The 16,184-nt window shown below is 37.1% G+C and overlaps 1 protein-coding gene across 1 annotated transcript in view; it reads left to right on the top strand.

Moving 5' to 3' along the window:
* LOC102764883 (serine/threonine-protein kinase TNNI3K) overlaps window positions 1–16,184 on the top strand; it is a 294,194-nt gene that overhangs the window by 86,874 nt on the left and 191,136 nt on the right. The window contains exons 7-11 of the mRNA XM_006775922.2: window positions 2,621–2,759; window positions 8,340–8,484; window positions 8,571–8,675; window positions 11,468–11,562; window positions 12,169–12,318. Of these exons, the coding sequence (XP_006775985.1) occupies window positions 2,621–2,759; window positions 8,340–8,484; window positions 8,571–8,675; window positions 11,468–11,562; window positions 12,169–12,318 (634 nt within the window). The remainder of the gene's footprint in view (window positions 1–2,620; window positions 2,760–8,339; window positions 8,485–8,570; window positions 8,676–11,467; window positions 11,563–12,168; window positions 12,319–16,184) is intronic.

Here is a 16,184-nt window from a genome sequence, read left to right as displayed (position 1 = left end):
TGACAGGCACTGTGTTGAGACCTTTATGTGGATTCTTAAAAAAATTTAGCCACAACCTTGAATTTAGCTGTCATTTTCCCCTTCTTATGAATGCTGCACATGGAGCCCACAGAGGTCAGGGAGCATGCCAGAGTTATGCAGCTAATAATAGAAAACCTGGAATAGGTATTCAGGCCTGTCTTATCCCAAAGCCCATATTCATTCTGGTGTACCAAAGAGCCTCTTGCTATTCCTCTTATACCAATGAACCAAATCATGAAGTTCAGGCAGTTCATCTTGTGTTCAAGTTAGACTCCAAGGACAAGTGCTCTACCACCAAAGTCCATTGATCTTCAACCTTAGCATATTGAAAATGTGGTGAAGGCCTGGGGCAAGGGGTGGGTGCAGACTAAAAGGGATAAGTGGGGGAAAAGGGAACATCTGTAATACTTTCAACAATAAAGATTAAAAAAAAAGACAAAAATTTTACACATTGCTTTCAAACACTGCCCTTTAGCCATACTCAAAGAACTAAATAGAATCAAATAAAATGGAAGTATAAATATAATTAGGAAATCAAAACTTACACAATCTTTTGACATCCCACTTTCACTCTTCCTCATTATATATTCTAGATCACTAATCTGACTCCATTTTAGAGTAGGGTGATACCTTTTTACCATTGTAGAGGTCATTCCACTGCATTGCCTGAGGATCCCAAGTGGAAAATCAAACTTATTTCTGTCCCTGTGCTGTTCTAGTCATTCTGCCCTTATTTTCTATTCTAGCTGGCATGTGCTTGGACGCTCTCAGACCTGTGAAGTGTGACTATAGCCAGGGAAGACTTCTCATTTCATTGATGTGCTGCACATAGGGCACCGGAGTGCACTGGAGAGCTGGGCACTGAAAATGCTTTTGAGAATACAGGGTCCAAAAGCCCAGGAGATGAAAAAATCCCATACTTTTCTGACTTCAGGCACAGGCAGCATATACACAACACATGTTATCTGTAGAGTCGTTCTCTTTGGATATTAACCGCATCACCCAGCAGAACTCTAAAGAGCTTTTATGCATGTTTGGTGTAGAGCTAAAGTTGTTTACTTCCCCTGAATATATAGTCACAGACTTACACAATTATGCTAAAATGTGGATGGTCCTTTTACGATAAAGGACTCGCTTTCTGTATGCAAAGACAGCACATAAGTAATTTATGGATGCTACCGTCATTTGCTAAAATATGCTGACGGGAGAATGGCCCATTCAATATATAAATGTGCCTGATGTGCCATGTTCCTTGCCATTTGTTTATTTACTTATTTTTAAGTAGAAGAGTAGATGTTTTGTACCAAGAGCAATATTTCCTAGGTATATAATAATACTGCTTAATAGACAATCGATTTTGAAGATAGTTTAAATCTGTCTATTATAAAGTCACATAATCAGAATTTATGGAGTCTGTGTAAGTGGAAATATCTGCTTAGGAGTGCAAGGTTCTTGAGATTAAACTTCTACTGCTCTTACTTCTCCTGAATTAAATATCGGTCTACCCATTAGCCAACAAAGGGACAAAGTATACATGTTTCACATTGGTGCTCTCACTTCTGCCAACATTTATGAATAGGCACTTTTCTAAGTGCTTTATAAGTAATAAGTCATTTAATTTTCACAACAAGTCTATGAGATAGAACTATTATTATTCTTATCTTAGCAATGAAGAAACTGATGTTTCAAAAATGGAATAATTTATTTAAGGTGACATAATTAATTTAAAAAAGTCTAAATTTTAGAACCTTTGTTGCTTACCCACTACACTCAATAGGAAGTTTCACCACATCCCACTCAGCTAGCTAATATTTTTGCGTGGACTTTCTATCAAATATGTACCATATTCCTGAGAGGTTTCTACCCAATACTTGTTTATTTGATGCCATATAGAAAGTTGAAATAGTTTTAGAGCTTAAATTCACTGTTATGCTTACACCTCAGTGGTCAGGACAAGTGAGGGGTCCTCCCATAACTGTCATATTAAATAACTTACTTCTGGGGGTCACTGTGGTGACTGCTAAAATTCTCAGGGAAGGAGGCAACGTCAGGTTTAGAGAAATTATTTGGAAGATTCCTAGGTGAATATGTAAATAATTCTAATGAATCCCCATTACCTGAAACAGCCTCTGCCCACTCCTAACTTGTTAAATACTTCATCTCTCTCCATCCCTTTGGATGTGATCTCAGCATACTGGGGAAGATTCTGTCATTTACAAAAAATCCAGAAAGGAACCCAGAAGTCCATTAGCAAGATGACCATGAGTGACTTATGAATGGAGGTGCTGTGAAAATCAAGAATCAAGGGAACACTACTAGCTCTAGCCAGAAGGAGACTTTCCAAAAAAAAATTTCAGTAAATTATGGGTGAATTCAGAGAGGATTGTTTATATACAATGAAGACCCCGCCCTAAACATCTTGTTAGGTAATACAATAATAAATTCTTTATTTTTAGGCCAGCTGAGTTAGGATTTTCTGCTATTTTCAGGTAAAAATAACTTAAGAGACAGCCTAAATAATATGTCTTCTCCATATTGCCAAAAGCTTTGCATGATTTTTTGACTGTTGATACTAATTTCAAATGAATGGATCCTTTAGATAACCCGCCTCCTTTTGAAATTTGGTGCTGATGTAAATGTAAGTGGTGAAGTTGGAGATCGGCCCCTGCACCTAGCAGCTGCAAAAGGATTCTTTAATATTGCAAAACTCTTAATGGAAGAAGGCAGCAAAGCAGATGGTAAGATTATATGTTCAGAAGACCTTTGCCCTCTTATTTACTGGAAAATATCTTAAAGAAGATTAATTCTGTCCTTATGCAATAATTTGTCCTATAAGTCATAATTTATTATACTTAAAATATTAACTAAATCTATGTGTTCATACTTCTTTATACATTTTAGCTCAATTCTTAATATATTAGGTGCTGCAGTTTAAAGTAGTGGGGTTGTCCTAGATAAATGATTCCTATTTGTTGTTATTCACTAATCTTTTTCTTTTATTGGGATCAAGTTTATATACAGAAAAATTTTTAAATCTTAAGTGAATATTGACTTAACTGACTATTTACTTACGCATACACCCATGTAAAAACCAGCCATGTCAAGTTATAGAATATTTTCATCTGGAAGGTTGAGCTCTGGAAATTTCCCTTGTGCCTCCTTCTGAGTAAATAGCTTTCACTACCAAAGGTAATCAATATTTTGACTTCTGTTGCCATAGGTTAGTTATTTTTCTGTTCTGGCAGTTAGTAATTTTGTGACCACCTTCTTTTGATCAACATTATGATTTTGACTTTCATTTATATTGTTGCATGAATTATAGTTTGGAATTTAAAATAGTTGTTATTTTTCAATTATAGTGGATATACAATATTATATTAGTTTCAACATGTAAACAACATTAAATTAGTGTACAACATGTATATATGTATGTGTATATATGTATACACACATATATTTATGAGTGAAATTTCCAAATCAGAAGGTATGCACATGTTTAACGTTTGAAGAAATTTCAGAGTTTTCCAAAGTGTCAGTATCCCTTTTCACTCTCATATCAATATATGAGTGTTCCCTATATCTCCCTTAATATTTGATATTACTATTATTTTAAATGAAAATGAAATTAGAGTGTGATAAATTTGGAGGGAAATATCTTTAGAAAATGACCTAAAGATTTTAGATGCAGTTAACAGAATAGAATTTCCTGCAACTTTATATTTTTTAAATTATAAAATGAGTTTTTGGAAAATTGATTGAAAGTAGAGCATGAAAAAAAAATTTCCTTTTTCTTTTTCTCTTCCTCATAAACTTTACTTTGACACAGATTCCCTCAGAGTTACATCTTGTCATTAAATTCTCTCAGGCAAATCCAACATTCTTTCACTGACCCCCAAGAGACCTAATTAAAAGCCCAGCTGTAAAAGCTGCTGGCCTTTGCAGCAGAAACGATGCACATTTATAAAAGGACAAGGTTGTCAAAGCTCTAGAACTTCCCGTTCCTTGGTCCCAAATTGAAACTGATATTGAGCTAATAAAGCTAACCAAAGTTTTCATTTGCTCATAAGGAAAACACAAAGGCTCCCAGATACAACTCTGAGGAGAGGCTAAGGAAGTTTCCAGTTTCCATGTTGGAAACAGAGCCATATTACTTTGTAAAATTTAAGAAACCTAGTTTGTGTCATTTTCTATGAGCCAGTGTACGATAACTTAGGCATCTTTATCGCATTAGCATAAACAACCGGTGCCACCCGGATGCAGGGCAGGCTGTCCCTGGAGCTTGTTAAGTAGTCTCTGGGATTCTGTTAGCTTAGAATAGTCAGAGGTACACACCTCTGTGAACCACTGAACACATAATTGTGTTTTTTGAAACCGCCTCACTCTTCCAAGGAGCCAGGAACTGCTCATTTTCCCCCTTTTATTGTCAATGCCTAACTGCTTTTTACTCATCTTCGTAACTCCAAAGCTCGGTGGTGTCAAAATGAGTGCATTTATGATCAGCATGTCTCCAGAATCAAAGCACTCTTCTACAAAAGGTATTGAAATGTGTCCTGCACCTGAATTCCCCCTACATCCCAGCCTCATGTGATATAATTATAAGCATTTTCTTTCTGATTGACACAAGCTCTACATGCCTCCTACTCAATCATTTAACAACTCGAGAGACAGCATGACTCAGATTTTTAAATATATTTTTTAGATTATCTTTTAATACACACTTGATATTTAAGTTCCTTTTGCACTTCAACCAATTGCAAAGAATAAACCAGAAGATCTGTTATGGTGACAGACATTACACATTTATTATTTGCTAGTTCACTGATTCCCAAATGTAGCTAACCCTCCAGTGGATCTATTTACTTACCACAGGATCTTGTCTATCATAAATGGACATAGGAGGAAGAATAAATGAATTACCCCAAAAAGGAGCACAATTGGAAATCTGATATTTTCAGTATGTTTCCTTGGTAACAGAATGTCACAAATGAAAATAAATTTGGGTTACAAAATTAGCCAAAATGCAATTCTGAAAGTACCCTCTTCAGTTCAACATGGCTGAGAGACTGACCTACTCAATCATGTATCTTTTAAGTCTCCATCTTTTTTCTTATATCTCTCAGGGCAATGAAAAGGGATAAATGTAATGCTTATTGAATGAAATTGAAAAGGTCAAAATATTGTTGAACTCTGTAAGAAGAAAATGGTGATACATTCGTCACAATCTTTAAAATTCAGGATGTTTAAATTTGTTATCCTCTGACTGTTAAAATCTATAGTTCTTTTAACATGAAACTGAATATTGTAGAAAGTCATAAAATTTCTAGGACATGGTCAATAAGAGGAAGTATTTATTCTTTAAAGTATACCTTTTCAGAAATATTACACAGATTTATTATTGAAAATCTAAGACACATGTGGGAATTGCTTTAGAGAGCTAATAGTATGTGCTAATATTGCTGGTTAATATGAAATTTTTTGTTTTTCTTTAAGATCAATAAACTGACATAAGCAAGTAATAACATCCATTCACCCATCCTTTTATCCAATCTTTCTTTCAAAAGACATTACTGAATACATATTCTCTTAAAAGTGGAGGAGTAGACACTAAATATTTTTCAAATACCAATGATTCACGAATATTGCTTTGCTAGAAATTTTACTTTATTTAAATATTTCAATAAGGTGTTAAGTTAGAGAAAATAGAATATCATTCATATATCCAATTTCCTCAGAGAAGATAAAATAACGTATACTTTTCTTGTCCTTGCAAATTGGTCCAAGACAAAACTAAGTAAATAACAATGACTGAAGCATAAATATAAGTGTATACATCTAAGCTCTATACCTGATCCAGATTTCTCCTGACGTGTCCCTTTGGTTGGCGTTTATATATTCTTTGATGGGAACAATATCTAGGCCATTACAGGTAATTCACGAAGTGGATAATCTACTTTGAAGTCTCTCAATTCAACTATTAAAGAATAATGTTGGGTGGGGCCAGGGATGGCCAAAGGCAAATTATGAATTAATAGAAGATTGTGCTTCATTCTGTTTTACAATGTCCCCTCTGGACCTCAAGAACTCTTATGTGACCTCCAGATGCTCTGGACTCCCTACTGTCCTCAGGCATCGACTCACAGTATTGACTTTCCCTGGCTTCCAACAGGATGTGAACAAAGGAAAAGTATCATAAAAAGGAAGATAATCAAAACAACTAGAAACACTCTTCTGAAGGAAGGGCACCCTTGAGTCACTCATTAATAGAAAGGAATCAAAGATTTATTTTTCAGTAACAGCTTCGGGAGGAGGAGTTCAGTGATTTTGCTAAAGAATTTCCCTGTGGCTTAATATCTTGCAGGAAAATACAATGAGAGTAATTATCTAAAAATATAGCAGCTACAAGGCCTAAATTCATGTTCATTACATTTCAAATGGTGATTATAATAACAGTACAGTAGTAATGAACTAGTACTTACACATTTTTAAATTAACTATTTTCTTCCCTTTTTTCCCCTGTCATTCATCATTAAACTTTTCCCCCTTTGATTCTTTTGGTTCTATGAACAATTTGTATACATATGAGGATTAATTGGGTTTATTAAGGACTATTATTTTCTATCCTGAATAAAGCACTCTGTACATATTTTTAAATGGCTATAGACCAGTTGATTCAGTTATTTTAGTTTTAAAAATTATGCTAAAGCTAATCCAGAATTGGTGTTCAGTTACTATTACTTTAGTCCTGTAATTCTTGACGATCCAACTAGCTTTTAAGTTATATGAGGGTATCAACTCTATGCATTTATAGCTTATTGGTCTTAGCACTTAGCAAACGTCTAGGAGGGAAATTAGTAAAAATGGAGAAAAGACATTTTTATTAAGTGCCTAATATGTGAAAGGCATCATGCTAGAAGCTTTCCAATTATACTCTCCTTGAATCCTTTCAGCATCCCTGCAACAATTGTGTTATTACATCTATTGCTACTGAGAAGAAATCAATACATCTGACACCTGGCACAGTGCTGGTGCCTAGCGATCATTTCAGACTTGTTGAGGAATGAATAGGTATCAGTCAGGTCTTCTCAGCTGCAAGCACTGGAAACTAACTTCTGCTAGTTTATAAAAGGAATATGTTAAGGATATCAAGCAGCGTGCAGAACCTTCCCCAAGACAAGGTTGGAAAGCGAGGTCCGGAATCCTTATAGTGAAGAACAATATCCCAAGTCACAATCCACAACTAGTCCTATGAAGATACACGGCCACCCTGCATGGCACACACAGCACCACTTGCGGTTCTGGCACCAGCAATGCAGGGCACTGAGTCTGGGGCTGGATCACTCCTGCTGGAAACTGGCTGGCGCTGCTCCGCCAGTGCTGCATTGCCCAGATAGCTTCGGCTCTGCTTTGTTCGTGTCATCAGCTCCAATGTCAGAGTCTCATATGAGGTGTTGGTTGGAAGAGCCTATAGATAAGTGTCCAAGGGCACTATTGAGAGTGAAACGGTCACTATGAAACATTATGCTAGACTAACAGGCCTAAACCGAACATATGGTCACCCTCTGCCAGTCCTGTTCCCTTGCTGCAAAGGAAACTTGGAAATATTTTCAGCTTCTATGATAGAACATGGTTTGGGCCTCTTTTAGTGCAGGGAATTCACCAAATGTCAGAATAGGTTATAAGGCTGGGTGGGCTGAAGAGAAGGACAAATGCCCACTGCTGAGTGAGCAATTGAATGTTAAATAACTGTCCGCGGTAATGGGATTAATGAGGTCTGCCTCACTCTAAAGCTCATTGGTTTTTATCATACCTGCTCTGTATACCATAATGTGAACATTCTCAGTTAAGGGTACATCGGAACCTCCCAAACAGTGTTGTAAACATACAGAGAGCTAGGCCCCTCCCTAGCTTGTTAAACCCAAATCTCAGAAATGGTGCTCTGGCCCGGAGCTGTAATTTTTGACATCCTCTAGAGGAGGAGAAAATCAATTTGAAAGGAGATACTCGTGGAATTAAAGCCATGAGCACCTTTTAGGTGCATATTAGTTTCCTGAACTATTCCATTGTGCAAGGTAGATTTGATTAGATGAGTTCCATAGAATTTATGGGAACTAGAAGAAAGCCTGCTTAATGTGGTAATAGGCAATAGAATATAATTATAACTTTTTAAATTGATTGCACTTAATTTCCTTTATTATTATCATTAATTGGCAATTTCTAGGAGTCTCTCAGGCACTTAGGAAAAATCCCTGACACTACCCATGAGAAGGCTAAGGAACAGGGCTTCCAGGTGACATACCTTTTTCTCTCATTGATGACAGTGAATGCTCAGGACAATGAAGACCACGTCCCACTTCATTTCTGCTCTCGCTTTGGACACCATGATATAGTGAAGTTCCTGCTCCAGAGTGATTCAGAAGTCCAGCCTCACGTTGTTAATATCTATGGAGACACCCCTTTGCACCTGTGAGTATTATGTATAATTCTATAGGTCCTCCAGGTATTTGGCATGTACCTATTTACTGTGATCAGAACATGTTCTTTAACCCTAGGGCATGCTACAATGGCAAATTTGAAGTCGCCAAGGAAATCATCCAAATATCAGGAACAGAAAGCCTGACTAAGGAAAACATCTTCAGTGAGACAGCTTTTCACAGGTAAATGAATATTTAAATACAATAGCCACTACACTTAGCGGACACCCTATGGCACCTGCAGTTGTGTACATACAGCAAGGCAGGATAATGGCAGATGTTGCAATCAGAGAGCGAGAGCAGAGGGTGGGCAAGACAAGGATCCCAAACTACAAACACAGGAGATAAGGTAGAGGCAGATGCTGCAGTTAGTACAACAGATGGGGCCTGTGCCAGATGCTGCATTCCTGGCAGCAGCCCCAAAGACAGGGACTGATGTTGCCAAGGCAACAGGCATATCAACATCTGTAAGCATATTGTTTCGTTTCCACTTCACTCCACAGAAAGCTGCCAAAAGGGGCAGGGCCCATCGTCCTCCTCCTACAAGAATCTCATTACTGGAATTCATTAGCATTAAATGTGACACTTTTTTACTAAGCACATAAACCTTATGTGCAAATGTATCTCCCTATCTAAGACATCCATCTGTCGGCTATAAAAGCTTAGTCAGGGTGGCCAGTGAGAGAACTAGGAAGGCATTAGCTCCTTTCTAGCCATCTATGAGAGTCCTTGACAATATGCTTTTTGATCTAGAAAAGCATTCTGAAGGAGCAGCTGGATTTGGAAAAGTTGCAACAAAGAAGGAAAGAAGGGAGGGAGAGGAGGAGAGAGGACAGGGAAAGGTAGCTAATAACTCAGAGTTATCACTTCCTAAAGTGTCCATAAGGAACAGATTTAAAACCTTCATTTTTAGCAGGTGACTATCGATCACTTCCTAAAGTGTCCATAAGGAACAGATTTTAAACCTTCATTTTTAGCAGGTGACTATCCTATATAATAAAAGTGTAGTATGCAAATTTTCCACTCTATCCGGAGTTGTCCAGGAGTTTGACCAGAGGGTGGGGCAAGAATGGTAGGCATAAAAGTGTAGTATGCAAATTTTCCACTCTATCTGGAGTTGTCCCGGAGTTTGACCAGAGGGCGGGGCAAGAATGGGAGGCCCCGGCCAGCGGTTGGCAGCCACTAGGGACCCTATCAGTGCATGAATTTCATGCACTGGGCCTCTAGTTTGGCTATAAAAATAAAAAGAGTAATTTTAATTGTAAAACTTGAATATAAGATAAGTTACCTGCACATTTCAGATGCCTTGGCCAGTTTGTAACCTCTAAAAAATAAACAAAATAAGCCTGGGACTCTATATTTGCGTAGTGTTTCTATTACAGTGGTAAATAATTAAATGAAGAGGCCCCTTTTCATACTGCACTAAAGTTAAGCTTGTGCTTCTGCATTAGGTATCAACCTGTCAAATTTCACTGGATTTCCAGATTTTTCTTAGCATCCAAGAGTTCCACAAAAAGGGAGGCAAAGAAAACTACCACTTATGGAGTGATTATATGCCGGATTATTTGTGTCTATTATCTTATTTAAACCTCATAACCATTTTACAAAGTTGGATTACTCCTCTTTTACAGATGAGAAAAATAGAGGCTTAGAAAAGCTGCGTAACTTGCCAGAAATTCTTATAGCTAGAAAATCATGTAATAAATACCTGCCTAAACTCCTGTACTATTTTTATATATCTTCATGTTCTGGTACCAAAATATTTTGTCTGTTTTCTATACCCTCTGTAACAGAACATATTCAAGAACTTTTTGGATCCTACCTTCAGTTGAAATGGATCAGTAGGATCTGTCACTGAAGGGGACAATTAGCAGAACTGATATGTACAGGTTCTTGGTGTTCCCTTTTCCCATAGGTCATGCTTGTTAAGGCTGATACCTCAGGCTAGTTTTCAAATCATTTTGCTATTCAGTGCACATAAATTGGAACCAACTCTAATCAGAAGATGATTGTCACTTCCAGAGGATTGCTTATCTGACAAGATTAGTGAAGTTGCGTTAAAAGTATGTTCAGTTGTTTTATTTTTGTGCAAGCCTGTGGCAATTAGAAATAACATGATGTTTTTATTCTAGTCATTTTAAGCATAAAATAAACTTCCCTTTTACATGAGAAATTTACTCAATTCTGAATTATTCTATGTGCAAATCACAGTGCTTTGTATATAGCAAGCACTCTATTTCTATTGTTTTCATATGTATATATAAACATACACATATGAATACACAGACATATAATATTATGGAAACTATTTATAATGCAACTAATCAATGCTGGTAAAGTCTATTGCAGTGATATGGCAGCTTTTTATTCACTCAATGAATTATTCAAGAAAGATTAATTAAGAACTAGCCTTGTGTTGGTACAGTAGGAACATTAAGATGATAAGATTTCTTCTCTTCTTAAAAGAATTCTGTTGTAAGGTATCAAGGTAAGCAGAGGTACTCCTATAAACACCCAGCATCTGGAGTAGCCTGGGTAAATCGAGGCTGTATTTATTTTCTAGGGTGGCCATAACAAAATGCCACAGACTCTGTTGCTTGAAAACCAGATGTTTATTTTCTCACAGTTCTAGAACCTGGAAGTCCAGATCAAGGCATCAGAGGGTCTGGTTTCTCCTGAAGTCTCTCTCCTTGCCTTGCAGATGGCCACTTTCCCCCTGTGCCATCACATGGTTGTCTTCTGTGTCTGTAACTGTGTATGGATCTCCCCTTCTTATTAGGATACCAGTCATATTAGGTTAGGACCCACTCTAATGGTTCAATTTTTAACTTAATTACCTATTTAAATCATATCCCTTTAGATATGGTCACATTTTGAGGTTTTGTATGTTGGAGTGTCAGCATATTAATTTGAGGGGCATGCAATTCAGCCTAAAACAAGGGCTTTTTATTTTTTTTATGGTATATTTTTTGCAGTGCTTGTACCTATGGCAAGAACATTGACCTGGTTAAATTTCTTCTTGATCAAAATGTTGTAAGCATCAACCACCAAGGAAGAGATGGGCACACAGGTAAGGCTGTGGTGAGATCGTCACTAGTTTATGAGGCATATCCAAAACTGTCAAGAAAAGTAGTATGCTCAAGAAGAAAGGAGGCGGTGGGAGTGGTCCACCCCAGTGGGGAGGGATATTTTATCAATTACATCATTTAGAATTGATGGTGCATGGTGATAACAAAAAGTACCATGTTTGAGTAGTTTCACTGTTGTGCTAAAGTATCTCTAGTCAATGAATTCCTTGTGCCCTGCACCAAGAACAGACAAACCACACTGCTTTGCCCTTGGTTGGATGATCAAGAAAAATACTTGATTGGGTCTTTGTTCTTTGATATGTAAAAAGATGCCTACCTTTGTTCTTGGTAATTACAATGGATATAGAAATACTAGGAATTGTGCTAAACAAAAAGGCAGTCTATATAGAAGATCAACTAGAATAGTACACTTCTTTTGCCTAAAGTATATCTTATTTGCTCAATAATGGAATTAATTCATTATCAAAGAAGTAATTCCTTCCTTTATATCTCTGGCAACAAATCTATTATGTGGTAATGAGTGTCTTTTGAAAATTGGATTGTTTTCCTCTTTTTTCCTTTTGCACTTTCATTCTATTCTATTATAGGATTGCACTCTGCTTGCTACCATGGTCACATTCGCCTCGTTCAGTTCTTACTGGATAATGGAGCTGATATGAATCTAGTAGCCTGTGATCCCAGCAGGTCTAGTGGTGAAAAAGATGAGCAGACATGTTTGATGTGGGCTTATGAAAAAGGTATATTTTTCATCATTGCATCTCTCTAGTAATACATGGAACTGTGTGCATAGTTTATGGCATCAATAATTCTTTTTTTGCTTGTGTGATTTGCACACTCCCATTTCTCTGTAAATTATATTTGAGTCACTGGAGACTTGCATCAAAGAGTCCAATAGACCATCAGTAGAGAAGACAACTCCTGAGCTACAGGTGAACAGAAGGCATGCTTGGTATTGGCACTTAGTAAAGAGAATGACCTCGCATTCCTAGATACTAGAGAAACAAAATCATGATGGGTAATGACAGTTACTCTCTTAGAGTAGATATAGAGCGAGTCTTTATCTCTTATACTGGGGAAATTTTTATGTGAATACACATTTTTTAAAGGGAAATAAATGCAAAGAAAGAAAGGGAATGTTTGTCAGATCTGCTGACAATGCCTCTACTAGAAAAAGTAATGGAGCTAATGATTAGTGTTTAAGTATAAACTTACTGGAGTGCAAACTGGTGCAAGCTTGGGCTATGATGGTAGAATACCTGGGTTTAAATCAAGCCATGTTCTTTTATCTTGAGCAAGTTATTTATTATTGCTGAACTTCAGTTTCTTCATCTGGAAAATGAGGACAACAACTCCTTTTACAAGATTGTAAAGAGTAAATGAGATAGTATGTGCAAATTGCTTACAACAGTGTCTGGCATAAATGAGTACCTAATAACTGTATTTTAATAATGATAACATTGGTAATAGCAGTAGTATAGAAATAAAGATGATTAATAACAAATTCTTCATTTTAAGGGAAAGGAAACTAGAGAGAATTAGAAGGTGAACTAGCATCTTTGTCATTGCTATTAAGATATATTGTGTCTTAGAAGCAAGCTGTACATAAGTGAGCTCTATAAACATGAGGCCCTATGGCAGTGGTTCTCAACCTTCTGGCTCTATAAATACAGTTCCTCATGTTGTGACCCAACCATAAAATTATTTTCGTTGCTACTTCATAGCTGTAATGTTGCTATTGTTATGAATCATAATGTAAATATCTAATATGCAGGATGGTCTTAGGCGACCCCTGTGAAAGGGTTGTTCGACCGCCAAAGGAGTCGCGACCCACAGGTTGAGAACCGCTGTCCTATAGAGTTTAAATTTTTGGAGGACATGGAACAATAGACATTGTAATTGAAATCAGAGAGTAACACCAAATGCTATAAAATATGTCAGAGTTTGATGTCTGCATTGCCTTATTAGGAAGTTTAAAGTATGTAAAGAAGTGTATGTAAAGAAGTTTGGACTTCTAAGATTTTAAATGCTAAAATCTTAGAAGTCCAAACTAAAGGAGAACAATTACTAAACTGGAAGATTTATCAGGCTACCTGAAATAAAACATGAAAGTCCATTTATTGAAAGGAGAAATGGAGTTTGATGGATAGAAATAGGCAGCTATTATAAGAACATAGACGAGGAGAAAGAAAAACATACAGGTTTGAAGATTTCTAGTAAAAAAGAAAAAGACATAATAGTTACTTTAATTAAAAAAGTGAACAAATGTGGAATAGTAGAGACTTTGTAGATATAGTAGTAGGACTGCTATTTTTATTTGTGTTGTATAAGTACATACACACATATATGTTTGCACATTATAGTTCAATGAATTTTCACAAACTGAAATCACTCTAGTATACAGATGAAGAAATGCATCATGGCTAGCACCCCAAATCCCTACTTACATTCTCTTCCAATCACTCCTCAAAAAGGGTACCGCTGTCTTCATGGGGCATATATTAGCTTTGCCACTTTATGTATTTTATATAAATGGAATGGAATGCTATATATGTCTTTGTGTCTGGGTTCATTTGACCAACAATTTCTAAGATTCATTCATATTGTTGCAGATAGTTGTAGATCATTCATTCTCATTGTATAGTATAATGTTTTGCAACTATATCACAATGCCCTTATTCATTCTACTCTTTAGGGGCATTTGAAAAATTTTCAATTACAGATTATAAAACATACTGTTGCTGTGAACATTCATGTACATGTCTTTTGATAAGTATCTGTAAGCATTTCTGTTAGCTGTAGTGACCTGTTGCTTTGTATAAAAGAAATTTCAGGTAGTTCTATATTTGAGAATCAGTTGGAAAATCTTACATATCCTGAGGCTTCTGAAGGCCTTACGCATTTCTAGTTACTCAACACGTCACATTTATTTAAATGATTCTCCGTGTCTCTTAAGAAATTTGAGTTTCAGAGAAAGATTATTTACAAAGCATTAGTCTTCTGGAAGAGAGCTCAGAAATAGCTGCTGCAGCTAGCTCTTCACAGGTGCTGGCTTTGTGTTTAGTTGATTGAGAATGATAGTTGAAAACTGGTTTTATTTTATGTTTTTGTGGATCCCCACACTTTATAAAACAATAAATCATGGTATAAGCTCTTAAGAGTTCCTACCAAATGACAACAAAATTCCTTTAGCTTAGAGGATTTAGCCACTGGTCTCTGCAACATATGCCATGCTTATCACTCTTATTTGTTCAACTAATGTGCTAGGCCCCAGTGTTGCATTTCATTATTACCATGAATTTTAACAAATTGAATGTTAGTGCTCAGGAGACAGATGGATGGTTTGGGTATGTTCTTAGGATAGAACAAATCAAACCAACAAAATGAAATTGTTGCTATTTTCTCTTGCTGGAGAAATGTTGCATCATTTTCATGTGTTCAAGGACGATTGAAATGGCCTTCTTAAAATATTGTCAACAGTACACGGTCCCTGTTTTATTTAGATAAATAAATGCTTTCCTCACTAGCCAGTTTGGCTCAGTTGATAGAGGCGTCGGCCTGTGGACTGAGGGGTCCCAGGTTCAATTCCGATTGGGGGCACATGCCTGGGTTATGGGCTCGATCCCCAGTGGAGTGCATGCAGGAGGCAACCAATCAATGATGATTCTCTCTCATCATTGATGTTTCTATCTTTCTCTCCCTCTCCCTTCCTCTCTGAAATCAATTTTAAAAAAAATAAGGAAAAGAAATGCTTTCCTTTCTTGCTCAGAGAGGGACTCAATAAATTAATGGATGTGGCATACCAAGGATTTCCCTGGGCAAGTTGGAGATGGAGGAGAAGCACTAAAACTTCACTTGGAGTTTCCTCTTTATACAAAAGGAATTATGTAGAAATGGCCCCATCCCAGGTCAGATAAACCAGGGCTGATAAACCAGAAGGGACCTCATAACCAAGGTCTATTTGATTAATTTTGGATGGGTACAATTTGAATAGCTCATCCTAGTCTACCCTCTCAATAGAAAATTGAGGATATTTTTCAACAACATTAACTGCTCTTTGAATTATTCTAAGACAAGTTTTCACCTGGCCCAAACAAAACTTTCAGTTGATCTCTCTGATATTCTGATATAGCATGTTGAGGGGTGCTTTGCTGCTGGGGTCCAACCCCAGCAGGTCCAGGGGTCCCCAAAGGTGTGGACGGAGTCAGCAAAGAAGGAATGACATGGAGACAGCGTTCAGTTGATCAGCAGCCTTGCCAGGATGTCTAGCCACAATCTCCAGTCAAGTTCTGTGTCCATGTTCTCTTGCTAGGTTCTCCAGCCACGTTCTCCAGGTTCTCCAGCTAGGTTCTGTAGCCATGTTCGCTCGCTAGGTTCTCCAGCCAGGTTCAGTTTAGGCTCTCCAGCCAGGTTTGGTCGTCAGGTTCTGTAGCCAGGTTCTTCAGCCAGGTTCTGTCTAGGTTCTCCAAACAAGTTCTGTAGGCAGGTTCTGTCCAGGATCTTTTGCCATGTTCTCTCCAGCGAAGTTCTTCTGTCTCTAGGTTCTGTGTAGGTTCTGTCTTCTGAGTTCTGTCTCTCAGATCTTCATCTAAGTTCTGTGTCCTGA

The sequence above is a fragment of the Myotis davidii genome, unplaced genomic scaffold, assembly GCF_000327345.1.
Source record: "Myotis davidii unplaced genomic scaffold, ASM32734v1 scaffold128, whole genome shotgun sequence".
Lineage (NCBI taxonomy): Eukaryota > Metazoa > Chordata > Mammalia > Chiroptera > Vespertilionidae > Myotis > Myotis davidii.
Note: the sequence above shows the minus strand (reverse complement) of the source record. Positions and strands in the feature narration are given on the sequence as shown.